General features: G+C 47.0%; 1 protein-coding gene across 1 annotated transcript in view; it reads left to right on the top strand.

The window, feature by feature from the left end:
• Positions 1-11011, top strand: part of FGFR3 (fibroblast growth factor receptor 3) — a 55999-nt gene extending 44988 nt beyond the window's left edge. The window contains exons 9-18 of the mRNA XM_086746387.1: positions 929-1116; positions 2001-2146; positions 2238-2359; positions 3625-3735; positions 3904-4094; positions 5395-5517; positions 7099-7169; positions 8612-8749; positions 9178-9283; positions 9370-11011. Coding sequence (XP_086602513.1) covers positions 929-1116; positions 2001-2146; positions 2238-2359; positions 3625-3735; positions 3904-4094; positions 5395-5517; positions 7099-7169; positions 8612-8749; positions 9178-9283; positions 9370-9534 — 1361 coding nt within the window. The 3' untranslated portion in view covers positions 9535-11011. The remainder of the gene's footprint in view (positions 1-928; positions 1117-2000; positions 2147-2237; positions 2360-3624; positions 3736-3903; positions 4095-5394; positions 5518-7098; positions 7170-8611; positions 8750-9177; positions 9284-9369) is intronic.
• The last annotated feature ends 5337 nt before the right edge of the window (positions 11012-16348 follow it).

Raw genomic sequence — 16348 nt, 5'->3', positions numbered from 1 at the left:
CTGACGCTGAGCCTGCTGCTGCCAGGGGCAAAGCTCCCACTGCTTGCCGAAGACGCTGCTTTGGGGCAGCAGTGGTGTACACGAGCCTTTAGCGAGCCAACCTCACCGGCATGACTTCATTATAAAGTTTCCTGCTGCTGCCTGTTCCTCTGATGCCAGCACACCTTTAGGGGACAAGAAAACTAGTCCCACCGTGGCTCCTTTCTCTGGACTATGTGCCTGTCCTGAGAGGAACAAGGGGAGAAACACAGCTGAGCTTTGCTGGTCCCAAAAAAGTCTTTCTAGCAGGTAGCCACTGCTGATGGGCTCGTGCCATCACTGTCCCAGCTCAGCCGCCTCTGTGGGCCAGACCTTCCAGCCTCTTGCTAGCAGAACAAAGTTTTCATGAAATAGTTACGCAGATTGCTCTCGTGAAGCTTTTTCCCTGTGTGATGCATTCCCCCTGCATGCCCTTCAAGCCCCTTGGTCCCTCAGGACGGGCACTGGTCCGGTGAAAATCTTTGCTGGAGGAGCTGAATCAGCAAAGTGCAGCAAACCCCAGTCCTGCAGCCTTTGCAGATCCAAGACATCCAGGTACGTGGTGTGGATGTATGGGGAAAGCAAGATCTGGGTCAGAGGAACAGCACAGACACATGAAGATGCCTTCAGCCTGGAGCAGTGGTTTTCAACCTGTGGGCTGGAGGCTCTGAGAAACCCCAGGGCTGCGTCAAGGGGCAGTAAAATGACCCCAAAAAGGCAAACTGAACTAATGTTTTAGCTACAGCTGCAGGTGGAAAACCACTGGCCTAGGAGAGTCCCCTCCGTGAAGTCACTCAGAAAATTGGCATAGATGAGCAAGTCCTGTCCACATTCTTTGTGCTGCATGTGCGTAGTTGTGTGCAGGCAGCTGCCCACCCTGTCCTGACTGCCGTCTCCTGTCACCCCGCAGCGGAGGAGCTCATGGAAATGGATGATTCAGGCTCAGTGTACACTGACGTTCTCAGTTACGGTGCTGGCTTTCTTCTCTTCGTCATCGTGCTGGGCATTATGTTTGTCTGCAGGATGAAAATGCCAAACAAAAAAGCCATGAACACCCCCACTGTACAGAAAGTCTCCAAATTCCCACTCAAGAGACAGGTAACAGAAAGTAGATACAAGATTCCTATTCCCCTCTATGGTCATCCCTCTTATTTTTTTCCCCCTCTTGAAATTTTCTCTCTAGGTGAGAAGCTCTACCAGAAAAACATTGCCCAAGAGGGACATAAGCTGGCTGCAGTCTAGGAGTTTAACTTCCTTTTGTTCATTTGTTTCTGTTCCAGTGGAGCAGGAGCTGGTGGCAGCTGACTCTGGTTCACGAGCAGCTCCCAAGCAGCCACCTTTCTGTCACCCTTGTCCCAGAGGGGCTGGCAGTGCAGCCGTGGATGCCACAGAAAGCACATCTTGCAGGGGAACGGTTTAGTCCAGGCTCCCTGGGGGAGTGAGGATTTGAGGAGCAAGAGGACATTTAATTGTGCTCGGTCCTCCTTTCATAGAGGTCACAGGTGACTGGAACCAGTTCTCATGGAGGTGGGAGAGGGTCCTCTTTGTCCATGCAGTTAGAGATGCTCTGCTGCGTGTAATTGCAGAGGGGCAGGAGAAAAAGGCACCCTGTAAAACCACATAATGAAGGATAATGGATTTCATGGCTTTGCAAGCTCATGGTGGGCATCTACAGTGTCAGAACAGAAGTCACTCCATGGCCTGTACATGTTGTGGAGGTGCACACAGAGTAACTGAATGGATTATAGCTCCTGCCTGCTGGAGGACACATGCAGACCTGTCCCTCCTTTCCACCAGCTAAAATCCTGACTGCAAGTGCCTAGATCAGTGCATTTCTGCAAGGCGGGGGTTTCCCGCTTAGAAATTAGCAGAAAGGTGTCAGTGGGCAAAGATAGCTCAAACCCCCTCAGTGGTCCATCCCAGGCACTGCTTTCCCTAGGAATACAGTTGGCAATAACACTTCATTTGCTCTACCCAAGCAGGTGTCGTTGGAGTCCAACTCTTCCATGAATTCCAACACGCCCCTGGTCCGGATCACACGTCTCTCCTCCAGCGACGGGCCGATGCTGGCCAACGTCTCCGAGCTGGAACTGCCTCCTGATCCCAAGTGGGAATTGGCACGCTCTCGGTCAGTCAACCCACCAGTCAGGATCCCCTTACCTCCCAGGAATGTCACCACGCCGGTACCCACTAACACACCTGCCCATTCCTTCCTCCAGCCTGACCTTGGGGAAGCCACTCGGCGAGGGGTGTTTTGGCCAAGTGGTGATGGCAGAAGCGATTGGGATTGATAAGGACAAGCCAAACAAGGCCATCACAGTTGCTGTCAAGATGTTGAAAGGTATGGGGAGTCTACGGAGGGCAGAACAGCATATTGCTCTGGGATTTCCTCTAGTTCTCTCTCTTTTAAGTATTTTATACAGATTAAATAGACTACAGCCTTTCTTCCCCTTCACCCGCATAGCCTGGAGGTGAGGCCTGTCTTCTTGGAGAGCATGTAAAAGTGCAAATCCCATCAGGAAGAGGGAATGGGAGTTGACCTAGTTCTCTGCCCAGGGGTAACAGCATCCCTGGGAAGAAGGGGAACCCCCTTCACTTGTAGTCAGCTCTGCGAATCAGCCCACTCCTTACTCCTCCCATAACCAGCACTGCCTGTTCTAGCAAAAGCTTATGCAACAAGCTCAGGTGAAGTTTGCAGGAGTTTGGTTGACAAACTCCTCCTTGAGGAGTTTCTTCATGAGGAAACTCGATCCCAAACTCCTGAGAGATTAAAGGGAGCGCAAAAATGGAGGAGTCACCTAGCATCTTCACATAAGTCTCTGTTTCCCATCCTTCCCCTGTGCACAGTAACCACAGACAAGACACAGACAAAATCACCCTGAGGAGTTCAGCTGGAGCAAGCAGGGCGGATGCTTCAGCAGTGAGCAGCCCGGGCTTGAGGTTATTTGGGGTAACACCTTTAGAAAAAAAAAAGAATTATTATGAGAAAAGGATTATTTTCATTTACATTTCCTTCAGTACCTTCTGAAGTTGTTTTCGGAAGCAGGAATGTTTCCATCTTCCTAAACTAAAGCATTAATTTGGGGCGGTTTGCCCCCATTTTTCTACTTTTGTCGAAAATGGGGAGGAGTTTTTCTACTTTTGTAGAAGAGTTACAACTTTCCATGCAAAAAATACATTCCTTCTTTTAGCCCTCTCCCAGCTCTGACTGTCCCCCATCCTTAACTCTTTGCCCCTGGAGCTGAGTGAGGGAAACAATCAGAAATGAAAAATGGTGCCAGGTACCAAAAGTTACTTTTTTTCTTTCATACTTATCAGGATGAAACAGAAGAGGAAAGATTTTATCGATTTCCTATGAACATTTTTCTCCATCTGTTTGTTTTTTTCATCCTGAGCAAATATTCCCTTTTATTTTTTTTGAGATAATTTTTTTTTGTTTTATTTCGATTCTTCTTCTCGAGGTAGAATAGAACCAAACACTGCCATATTCTGAGTACTGCATCCCTATCAAAGCCCGCATGGCTATGCAGCAGTTCTGTTAACTACTTCACAGAACACTTATTTTCTTGCTGACATTTTTTTGCTTTCCTCTCTTGCTTTTGCCAGATGATGCCACAGACAAGGACCTTTCTGACCTGGTCTCTGAGATGGAAATGATGAAAATGATTGGGAAGCACAAAAACATTATTAATCTTCTCGGTGCCTGCACGCAGGACGGTACGTGGTAAAGCAGCTCGGTGCTCGCACCGTGTGGGGGCTCACATTTGACTGTCCCCTCTGTGTAATTACTCACTGGCTGCCGAAAATGAGATTCTAGTGGTCAGCGTAGCCCCGGGCCACGGGTGCTGTTCCTCCACTGGATACTGATGGTGCTCTTGCTTGCAGGACCGCTCTATGTGTTGGTGGAATATGCGTCGAAGGGGAACTTGCGGGAATACCTCAGGGCACGTCGCCCACCTGGCATGGACTATTCCTTCGACACCTGCAAGCTGCCCGAGGAGCAGTTGACCTTTAAAGACCTGGTTTCCTGCGCCTACCAGGTGGCCCGGGGCATGGAGTACTTGGCATCTCAGAAAGTGAGTTGAGAAACCTAATTTGGTAGAAGCGTCGGTCAGTGCTCTGTGTGCGCGTGGAAGAACTCAGGCAAAGTGTTACAGGCTTCTCCCTTTAGAGACAAGATTTTTCACTGTGAAGTATCTTGAGTTTTTTGCGGAAGACTTCAGCCCTATGCATCCCTGAACCATGCAGCTGTACAGCCCTCGCTGGCACCTGCAGGCTGGTTAGTATCCCCAAAGCGCGTACAAAACCACAAGCAACCCAGACCTTGGTGCTGTTCCTCACCAATTCAACCTCTACGACTTGTAGAAGTAGTTGGCTTTCGGATGTGCAGTCCTCCAGCTTGGGCAGCAGTGGTCACGGAGAGCATCACACCAAGCCGTGAGCTTCCACCGTGGGAGACGTTACTGTAGGCAACAGGAGCTGCGTGCACTCCTGTCGTCCCACTGTCTCCCTTCTGAGATCATCAAAGATGCAGAGCACCCACGAGGAAGCTGAGATCCTGGGTGCAGCTCACGTGTTTGCGGCTGTCACCAGCACATGTAGCCGCGGTGGGAGCGGAGCTGGCAGTGGATTTGGCTCGATGCGTGGCTGTGCCCAGGATGCTCCCTGGGGAGCACTTTGCTGACACTGAACCAGCTGCTGCATTTGCTTACATCGTACCCTAGGATTAGTCCTGATTTATCCTGACATCAGCAAGTGGAGAATCAGGCTTTGGGTTGACAAAGCTGCACACCAGCCAGCGTGACCTCTTTTTGCAGGCAGGGAGCATTATGGCAAGAGCAAGTTCAGCTTCAGATGTCAGATGTGTTTGTTCTCTGACTGCAGCTCAGGGTGTATGGTTTGTGGTGGCTTTAAACTCCCTGTCTGTACAGTGCAGGCTGATTTAGCTTCTTTCTCCCCTAACAACTATGATGTATTTTGAATGTATTTGGGATGTCTTAATTTGGGGAATTTTTGCCCTCAAATATCAGCTTGTACTCTTCTTCCCTGAGGAAGCAGAGCAGAAAGACAGCCTCACGTCCCAGTAAGCACCCACAGAAGATGAGAGTTGGCTATCTCATCTGTGTGTCCCATTTGGAGAGAAAAGACACATGGCTGTGTCGGTGCTGAGGCTGCCGATTAGGTGTTGCTAAGAGGTGGCTCACACTGAGCATGCATGATGGGGCAGTGACAGAGAAAGCGAGGAGTTAAGCAGTGCCCACGGCTTTATGAGCTTGGGAGTCAATGAAACGGCAGCTCATAAACCACACGGTGCTGTTGGTTCCAGGCGCGAGCAGCTAACGAGCCTTTATTTATTGACTTGCTCACCTTTCACAGTGCATTCATCGCGACTTGGCAGCCAGGAATGTATTAGTCACTGAGGACAATGTGATGAAAATCGCTGATTTTGGCCTCGCTAGAGATGTTCACAACATTGACTATTACAAGAAAACCACCAATGTAAGTACAACACTGCCAAGCACGTGCGGTTCTCCTTCTGGCAGGGAATTAGGCCATCCCTGCAGCAAGCGGCTGTTGTCCAACATCTCCCTTTCTAGAGGGGTTTAGGAGGAAGAAATCTGCTGGTGGCCTCACCTAGTGAGAGACTGTAGATAGGCTGGCCCCAGGAGTCCACCCACCATCCATTTTCTACCTGACAGATACTGCTGGTGCTAGCAGCATGTGGAGATGTTTCAGCTCTGCCAAGGAGGCCCTAGACTAAGAGCAACCAAGGCTTTTACCAAAAAGGAATGGAGCCCTTTCTATTCTGCTCCACTATTGCTCATAAAGGTCTCAAGGAGCCAAATTCTGTCCCACCAGAGCCCTTGACAGAGGAATGTCACTTTTTGTGTACCTGGAGCTACCTGGCTTTCATGCATTTCTCTCTTTTACAACTGAGCTCCTTGACTCCACTACCAAGGGTTAGAAGATGGTCTCAGCCAAGGGCTGAGTCCTGGAGCCATTTATATTTTCTGTAAATATGAATTTAGGAATGAAGGGCTGGAGAGAAGACCTGTACCTTGGTTCAGAGCCCTGCAGCAGATGCTGAGCCTCGAGCAAATGCCGCAACTACGCCATAGTGTGGAGATGGCAGTGGAAGAAGTTGAGGGTACTTGAGACTGCAAGGGGTCTAAATGTCCAGGCAGTCCTACGAAGCCAACCAGGCCTATACTGATCCTGTCCAATATCATATCAGAAATCCCTCTCAATTGCTGGAATTTCTTAATCATAAATTAATAAAAATTATTGGGAATTTTAATTGTAAATCAGATGGATTTCTCCTGTTTGAGCTGTGTTGGACAGCTGAGAGCATAACTCATTTGTGCATCCTGTCTGTGTCCCATCTCTAGTTGTCTCCCCCAGTGAGACAGTAGGTCAGAAGAGGACAAAGCCCTCCCGTAGCCAAATTATGCCTCAAACACGAAACAGTCCTTTCTCACTCCCTCTAGGGGCCAAGCAAAGCCCCAAAGAATTACGATTAATCTAGCCTTTCTAATCTCATATTTCTCATATGTGACAGCCCATGCTAATGACCCTGATGCAGGATGCTCCCCTGGAAACCTGGGATCAGGCCTCCTCCTTTAGCCTCCAGCAGGATCAGGTTTTCATTCTGAGAGGATCTGGGCCTTGCATTCACTCTTGGGAGTTTCCCCTGAAGTTCAGCCTAGGGCAGGGTTTGAACTCTGAGTCAAACTGGAAAGTGTTGTCCCGTGTTCTGCTACAGAGCTCACTGCGTTTATGAGCGATGGATGCTGTTCCCATGCAAAGATTTAGATGCTCTGATACGTTAAACCTGCCTTGGCAGTGAAATGCAGTCCTCTACGGAGAGCATTTACTGCAGAGATTGTCAGCGAAGATCCAGGGATCAGATGCTCTAATCTGTTTATATGTGGCCACTACTGCCTTGCCCAGTGACCGGGAAGGCAGATGTGGTTGTTAATGAAAATGTTTCAAAATGGATTAGAAAAGAAGATTCAGATGGTGCCGTGGTGGCTGGGGGAATATGCTGATGGGATGTTCCCATTGTCTTCCTAATTACAGGGTCGGCTGCCTGTGAAATGGATGGCTCCAGAAGCCTTGTTTGACCGGGTCTATACGCACCAGAGCGATGTGTAAGCACACCCGCGCTTTTTTAAAAAAATAAAATGACGGAGAAATCAACACCTATAGTATCTCAAAGACAAACGTACTGCTAAGCACGAGCAGGGCTCGTTCACTGCTGGGGCGCCTGGGGATGCAAAACCAAATTAATCGATTCCAAGCTGCGGCTTTGCACACATGGTTTTATTTTACCGTTATCTAGTTGCTTTCATCTGAGGATCTCTAGTGAGCTGCTGCAAAATTATTGGAGGGCAGGCAGGTATTTCTTGTCCAGTTTGTGGATGAGGAGATTCATCCCGCAGTCAAAAAAAAATTATTTGAGGAAAAAAATCTCCATGGAAATAATTACCCTTGGCTTCCTCCACGCTTTGCCCCAGACAGTTACGCTTCAGTTGAACACGTGGGATGAGCTTGAAATATTCTGTCTGCTGTTAGTAGAGTTGATCAGAGAATATTCAACAAATATATTCTCGGATTAATTTTGCCGCTTCATTTATTTGCCTTTATTTTTCCTAATCCTGTCTTGTCCGTTTTAGTGCCTCTGCACGTTAAGCAAACAGCAGAGCCCGCCTTACACGTAAATCTGTGTCATGCCTGAACTTTGCAAGGGCTGAAGTAGCTCAGCATGCACACTGGCTCGTTTTGTTTCAATATTTGGTCGATAATGGCATTTTTACAGTAATTCAGCAGCCAGCCTGCCCGCTCCCCGAAGCTCACTGCTTGCAATTGCACTAATGAATCTTTTCTATTTCTGTAATTTTTGCATGCTTTGGCTTTTCTTGTTCTTAAATCATAGTTTCCATGCTTAGGTAACGCTGCAGCGGGCATGACAGATAAATCAAAGCTAGGGAGCAGGAGAGCGAGCGTGCGAGAAAGCAAAACAGAGACAGATAATCCCTGTTTTTAAAAAGAAAACGAAGAAGGCAAAAGATATTTTTGAGGAAGAAGACTCTTAACCGGAGCACAGCTGCGGGAGTGGAGTGTGTAACATTAGTGCGCCGTTGATTTTTGTTGGGGTATTTTTCTCCCAGCTTGGCCAGTGAAACGAGTGTTGTAACAAGCAAGTTTTGGTATCAGCTTGCACAATTAGCGGCCTGTGGTTCCAAGCCTGCAATTCAGTGAAGCTGTGCATGAATAATTTGATTTGTTCCATTCAGTGGAGCTGGTGGAAGACCTAACAAAGAGCTGGGGGTAATAGATGGGCTGTCACCTATCTGATTAAATGCTCATTTCAATTTCAGACTTGGTGCCTGGGATTTCTTTGCTATTGAGTTGGATCAGCAGAGATCTCCAAGTAACTAGTAAAAATGGCCTAGGCAATTAGTCATGCTATTGATGACTTTGTTAGCTATGCATGGCTGCACAGAAATAAAGCCAAGCAGGAGGGAGAGGGGATATGGGGGGGATGGAAAAAAGGCTCATTGAATTTTAAAGATCTTTCTTTGGTTTCCAGCTGGTCTTTTGGAGTGCTACTATGGGAGATCTTCACTTTGGGAGGGTCTCCATACCCAGGAATTCCCGTTGAGGAACTCTTCAAACTCTTGAAGGAAGGCCATCGGATGGACAAACCCGCAAACTGCACCCATGATTTGTGAGTGTGTGGTGGGGGGTGACCTCCTTGCCCGCTCCCCCTTCCCTCTGTCGCCGAATGCCACACTAGGCCATGGTTCAGGCAAGTGGGACATCCCCACTGTGAGATTGCACAGCTAGCAGCGGCTAGGTTTACCCACCCCAGCACACTTCGGCTCAGTTCATGCCTTGTTTGGTGGGTGGCAATTGGGGGTGCATCTCTGGTGTGTCATCTTTAGGACAATTCCTCCTGCTTCAAGAGTGTGGACACACACGAGGAGATCAATAGTGAGGAGCATGGCCCCACAAAATCCTCCTCCTCCTCCATGGCCACCATGGCTGAAGTTGCGTTGGCCATAGCTGACCAAACGATTTGGGGGTGGGTGGGCAGGTGCGTAGGCGCAGCTGAGCCTCACCATGGGTGACGATTTCCTCTTCACTCTCATGCAGGTACATGATTATGCGGGAGTGCTGGCACGCCGTCCCCTCACAGCGGCCCACTTTCAAGCAGCTAGTGGAAGACCTGGACAGGGTCCTCACCGTGACGTCCACCGATGTGAGTGGGGGGGGGCGGGCACGGGGAGGGGTCGCTCGGTCCCCAGCAGGGGACATCCAACACTGATGGCACTGTCGCCCTGGCAGGAGTACCTAGACCTCTCGGTGCCCTTCGAGCAGTACTCACCGGCAGGCCAGGACACCCACAGCACCTGCTCCTCGGGGGACGACTCGGTCTTTGCACATGACCTGCTGCCCGAAGAGCCCTGCCTGCCCAAGCACCCCTCCTGCAATGGCGTCATCCGGACGTGAGGACACCCCAGGCGGATGGACAGATGGACAGGCGGGCAGCGTGCCCATGAAGGTGTGAGGGTGGGACGCCAAGGATGAAACCGTAGTGAAGGATCTTCCAGTGGAACTGCGTGGTGGTGCCCAAGATTTGTGGTGTTGAGCTGTTCAGGGTAAAGAGAAAAACTTTTTTTTTTGTTTTTTTTTTTCCCATTTGCTGTATAAAAAGTCAAGAAGCACTGTTTGGCCTGAAGGAACTAATCTCTTGCCAAGATGATCTATCATCTATGATGTTTTTTTGTTTATTTTTAATTTTGGGGTTTTTCTTTTACTAAGCAGAATGTTGAACCTGGGAGGCGCTGACCTTCCAGCCTCCATGCTTGCATTTTGAGTGCCAGAGTAGCCGTTCTGTGCCTGCAATACGAAGAAGAGGAAAAAAAATCTTCCTTTTTTTAAAGAAAAACAGGAAAAAAAAGTGTAAAGAATGTAGAAATTCTTTGCTTATGCAATCTGTACATGAACCTTTTTGGTGGAGCTGAAAAGCCACGTTGCCTGCAGGGATTCATATATTTATAAAAATATCTATATTTTTGTTGTCGTCGTTTTTATAGCTTCATGATCATGTTGCCCAGCTACACAGAAGGAATCCTTTTGGAAGAAGAAAAAAAATAAATAAGTAAATTGCAAATCATCATGGAGAAAGGAAAAAAAGAAATTTAAAAGAGACAGTCAAGTCATCTGAAATGGTGGTGCTTTGGCCAGGCTCAGCGGCTGCCGGCCCTTGCCCTGGGCTGGGAGCGATGGGGCCGTGCCGAGGCAGGAGCAGACCCCAGGGACAAGGCAGAGACGTGGTGGTCCCCAAGGAGGAGAGCATCACCCATCTGAGAGCGGCGGGGGACCTGGCTGGATGGCATCCCAAGCCACATCCCAGCCTTTGGGAACAGCCGTTTTGGGGAAGAAAAATCTTGTTTTGGGGGGTTTGCATAGTTTTGCTTGCCAAGGGTGAGTGGGAGGGGAGCAGCTCCTCCGTCTGCCCCTCGACGCCAGCAGTTTGGCTCCATCTACGTGCAGTGACTCGAGAAAGAAGTTACGGGTACCTGTAGGCAAGAGCCTTTAACTTATATCAAAAAGGTTTATTCCAGAGAATCTGTGTATATATCTATAAATATATCCTGTATATATATAAATAAATATATTAAAAAAAAAGGAATGTATAATACTAATGCAACATAAAGCAGTACTGAGAGAGAGTCTGAAAGTTACGAGCATTGCAATCTAGGATATACTGATCTGGGCGAAAGAAAAGATTTGTGTGTGTTTTGTATCTTCACAGTTTTGTTTTAAAAATTGTACCTTAACATGTATATTTGTAAAGTTATTTATAGACATTAACATATCTGTTCATTGGTTTCAATAGCATAGCATTACTGTAAACTTTAAATTTCACCGAGCTTAAGGGTGGGTTTTTTAACTTATTAAAAATGGAGAAAAAATATATTAATCAAGTTTTTCTTTTGTGTTTATGGGAAATATTGAAAGAATGTATAGGTGTACAGTCCTTTAACAAATTACATTTAATGTTATAAATATATATATATATATGTATTCCTTAAAAAAATATTAGTTTATCCTGGATTGCAGTGAGCAAAGGTAAGTTTATTTTTCAATACATCACCAGTGGTTAAAACCAAACAAATAGCAGCAGAGAGATGATTTTTACATATTCCAGAAAAACAGGGCCAAGAATTCTTCCATCAGTTTAACCACTGTGCATTAAGGGGGCGTGGGTGTTTATTTTTCTATTTTCAAATGAAGGTATTCTTTGTGGTCGAGTTAATAACTAGTATGCAGCAAAGCGAAATGTTGACTTTGGATGATGCGGGGTAAGTTGGGTTTTTTTTTCCCCTTTGCCAGTACCGTTGTATTTTGGGCTTCAGAAATGCCATGTGAGCAAAACAGCAAGAAGAGTTACACTGTTTGCAGGAGAGGCGCAGCGAGTGTGCATTTCTTCTGCATCTAACTCACTGGAAGATGCCAGTGATGCCCGATTCTCTGCGTTTAGGATACTGTGCTGTTCCGCCCCTCGGTGTCAGATAGCCGTTGTGAAGCACAGGGGTAAAGTAAGGAATTTTAGCATGGATCAAGCTGACAAGGAGGGAAAAATTTGGGCTGGGGGATTTTTGTGAGTGATTTTTTTTTTTTTTTTTGTCCAGAAAACTTGTATCTACTACCCACGAAGAGGCAAGGCGAATTGCATCCTGAATTCTTTCTTTCCATTTTTCTCTGGTGCATATTACATATCAGTGTTTCAGAATAACAGGATGACAGCATCTCATGTTAAGATTTTTTTTTTTCTTCTTAGAGCCACAAAATCCTTATCCTAAAATAAATAATTTATAGTTTGAGGTTACTTCAGTGGAAGTTTGAGAAGGTAGATTTCTATAGATTTTTGTTTTGTTGGAATAAAAAAAGAATTTTTTGGTATTTTCTTACAAATGTCTGCTAATTGTGTACATTCCAAGTACTGGAAGCATTGAGTTTTCCTGTACTGAAAAAAGAAAATGTACAAAACTGTGCATGATTTTAAATGTTACTAGATATTATAAATATATATATAATTTATTGAGTTTTTACAAGATGTATCTGTTGTAGACTTGTTGACTTTAACATTTCTTATTCAATGCTTATATAGTTTTATAGCCTGGACTATTATCTTAAAAAGCTTAAAAAAATTAAAAATTCCGATTTTGTTACATTTTATACTGTTGATGTTACAATCCACAGGTTTGCATAGCGTGATTTTTTCAAAGAGCAACTCTGTTCAGTTTATTTTAATACTGTATTTCTGTGCCTGACAGCTGCAGCTGTCAAAGGTGTGAGAAGAACACTAAATAAAACTATTCTGCTTTTGTTAACATGGCAAACTTACTTTTACAAAAAGAAAAAAAAAAAGAAAATAAACAAGTTGTTAAATTTTGGGGTTTGTTCCCAGTTGTGAGGGTCCTTTGCAAAAGCAGGTCGTCGAGGCTCTGGGATGTGTAGTGCCAGGAGGGTTTATTTTTTACAGTGCTGCTTTGTGAGTCCTGGCCAGCACGGGTTTTATATTCATAATAAATTTATAACGATTTTGGTTTAAGAGCAGTATTATTTGTTGGTGGGTATATTTGAAGCCACGCGAGCCATTGTACGCATCCAGGTACAGAAGTCTTAATCCCGTACCCCCGCTCTGGTATGGGATTAAGCATCCAGCAGTAGCCCAAGGGCAGGAATTGCTCGTTAAACCTCTCTTGGGGATTTCTCCCAGCGTGAGCGCGGTGGTGCGCACAGTGACGCCTTCCGCCCTACAAATGCTGACGGAGGCACAAGGTCCCCGAGAGGAGCCCACCGCTAGGAAAGGGGGATGGTTGGGTGCATCAGAGTGGGCAGCCAGTGCCTGATGGGATGGGAACCTTGTCCTGCCTGGCTCCCGGGGAGCGAGGGCAGCCCAAGTTTGGCTTTGTCAGCATTGAGCAAGCGAGCTCAGTAAATCCTTGCTTTGCTGGCAGCAAATAATCATAGAATCATAGAATGGTTTGGGTTGGAAGGGACCTTTAAAGGCCATCTAGTCCAACCACCCTGCCAGGAGCAGGGACATCTCCAACCAGATCAGGTTGCTCAGAGCCCCGTCCAACCTGGCCTTGAATGTTTCCAGGGATGGGGCATCCACCACCTCTCTGGGCAACCTGTGCCAGTGTTACACCACCCTCAGTGTAAAAAAATTTTTCCTAATATCTAATCTGAATCTACCTTCCTCTATTTTGAAACCATTGCCCCTTTTCTGCCACAACAGGCCCTACTTAACGGTCTCTCCCCATCTTTCCTGTAGGCCCCCTTGAGGTACTGCAGGGGGATGTTGCAGCTTGGGAAATGGGACACTCCTACCAGCACTTCCATATAATATTAATGGATTCCTACAAGTGATCTTGTTGAACTGCATCCTGGACATCTCAATTTTTGCCTGCAAGTTTATCTACCTACGTATGGCCTGCCTACAGTAGCAGGCATTTGTAGTTTTAAGTACCTGGGCATAGGAATGCACACACCTGAGCAGGTTACAACCGCATCACTGGGACTGGCACCACCACTGTTCCATACCAGTAGAATTTTTAAAAATAAATACATGGGGTTTAGGTCATTTCCTTGTCATTGTAAGAAAATAAACCAACATTCTTTTAGCACTACTAAGACGCACTGCATTGCAGGAGGAGAAGTCTTGCTACCTGGAATGAGCTGTTTCCATGCTTTAAGGACACGCTTTGATGGCCACCAGCCAAGCTCTGCCCCAGAAAGATCAACGTGGGCCAGGGAATAATCCCTGGCTGTCCAGGGCTGCAGTCCGAGCGCAGCTAAACAGCTTTTTGCTGGCTCACGTGGAAATGGCTTCATCATGGCAGAGTGGCAAGGATGCTATACACCATTTGCCGCCAGGACTTGAAAAGCAGGAGAGGGACAGATTGTTTTGAAATTAGCTGCGTTGTGTAGTATACCCGTGCTTTACAGCTGGCCAAAAAAAAAAAAGTCCTCCAAGCACGCAGGGATCACAGAAGTCAAAGTCACAAAGAAGCAAGTCTGTCCCAGCGCAGTGGTTGACCAGCACATGGAGCCGGCGTGATGTTTGCTTTCCCTCTTGGGTTTCATGATGTCATTCTTCCTCTGCTGGCCTTCACCCGCAGTAGTGTTTGCTTGTGGGTTAGGGAGGAGGGGGTAATGTTTTACTTTAATTGCCCTACAATGCAGCCAGTTCTCAGCTGAGGATGAATATTTGGCTGCAGCGTGTGATGTGCATAGAGCAAACAGGCTAGACAATCTCAAGGAACATTTGTGAAGCTGCGCAGTTGAGCTGTGTCACCAAGTGAACATCCCACCACAGCTCATCCTCCCCTTCAGTGGCCACAGCCTTCCATCTAAACCATATGCCCTTTCCACATGAAAGAGGTGTTTTTTCAAGGCAGAACAAATGTCCTTTTTTTTTCCTCTGTGAATGACTACACAAATAGGTCCTCACACTGGCCACCGTGACCTGTTTCATAGCAACATTCAAACAAATTACTAAAATCGTTATTTATTCCCATTGGTCATGGCTCCGTGGTGAGAGAGGGAGGGTTTGGCAAAAGGAAAAGTCTGAAGTCCTGCAGGTATCAGTAAGAGAAGGCAACTAGAACTAAAATAGCAAAGTTTCCTGGTGGCCAGTGCCATTTAAAACCCTTGCAGGAGGTATCTCCTGTTGGTGGACTCCTCTGAGCAAGTTCATCCCTCACAGAGGCTACGTAACCTACAGAAAGGCAATATGGAGACATGGGTTGTGTTGTGTTGACACGAAAAAGCAGTATAAAAGGTGAATGATGGATCTGCTCAACACCACAGAGCTGCTAACAATGGGAGGACACGAGGGAATGGCCAGAGGAGATGTCAGGAGCTGAAGTGCTTTCTAGGCCTTCATGGTCCATGACCATGGGCTCACCAAGAGACAGGGAAAGGATTTGTCACTCTTGCTAGTACTCTTCTTCCTCCACTTTCTCAGCCACATTAGCTCTGATTCAGTTTCTCTCTTTCGTCATCATCATGTTGTTTTTCACAAGCAGCATCTCAAGTGTAGGCAACATGTCAAGCAGAAGAAGCACTGTGCCCTGCCCTAACGAGATTATTATCTAAACCCAGGAAATAAATCAACGTCCTAGTGCACGGTGATAACAATCGGCTCTGAGCCCTGCAGGGACATGTGTGCCCACACACACCACTGTGATCAGCTCTCCTGGCTGATGCCCACAAAAGACCAACCATTGCACCTACCCCAGGCCCTTTGGGGGGGTCTGGCAGCACGCAGGAGCAGAGGATGGGAAAGGAAAGTATGCAAGACGAGGAAAGATATCTTGACAAATGTGCAAGTGGGATTGGCCCAGGGATGAATTTGCTGAAAGCCAAATACTGCATGCATCATGCGCCAGGTTCCTCACCAGTGCAGACAAGAGTGGCTTTGCCATCGAGAAGGAAGGACCCCAGCTGGGACGGGAGAGCAAGGAGAAGGGACAGAGTCAGGCACATCTTCCAACCAAACTCTACATTCAAATAGGCATTGGGCACCAAACTCAAGCGGTGAAAGCAAGGGGAAGTTTGGCACCAGTAGAGCATTAGGTACCTCCACAACTCCATGGCACTGGGGTGCACTCCCTACGCATTCAGCCACAAAATCAGGCAGCACAAACTAAAACTAATGCTGAGCAGAACAAAATAACACTGTGGATAATCAATACAAGGCCTCTCCAGTGATAACACACCCTGTCTAGCCAGTGTTACTGGCATTTAGCTAAATGCCACGCAAGCACACTTCTGGGGCTGCCTCGCCATCCTCTGCATGCTCTCGAGGCACGCTAGACTGAGACAGGGATAGAAGGTGGTACCACTGCCTTATATCAAAGGTAGGTACCTTAAGTCTGAGGCAGGCACTGCGTTTGGGTTCAGTGCACCCTAAGCCAGAGTCAGCATGGAAGCTAGCATAATCAGAGACTTTCAGATGGTAGAGGCTGTATTACAGAGCAGGTTGCAAGCAGGGCTGGTGAAACCTGCTGCCTTTTGACTCATACTGACAAGACCTCTTACCAGGAGAGGAGCAGAATCTGAAGTACTGATGGCAGAAAATCAAGGCTGAGAAGGGCAATATAAAACAGAGCACATCCCTTGAAGACTCTGCCAGACTGGTAGAACTGGGCAAAAAATCCTACAAGCCCTCACTGAAGCTGTCTCAAGGAGCCATCTGCTTCGGAGAGTAACTTTGCAAATGCAAAGCAAACACAGTCCGCAC

This window comes from Chlamydotis macqueenii, chromosome 4 (genome assembly GCF_036417535.1).
Source record: "Chlamydotis macqueenii isolate bChlMac1 chromosome 4, bChlMac1.mat, whole genome shotgun sequence".
Lineage (NCBI taxonomy): Eukaryota > Metazoa > Chordata > Aves > Otidiformes > Otididae > Chlamydotis > Chlamydotis macqueenii.
This window is presented reverse-complemented; position numbering and strand designations above follow the sequence as displayed.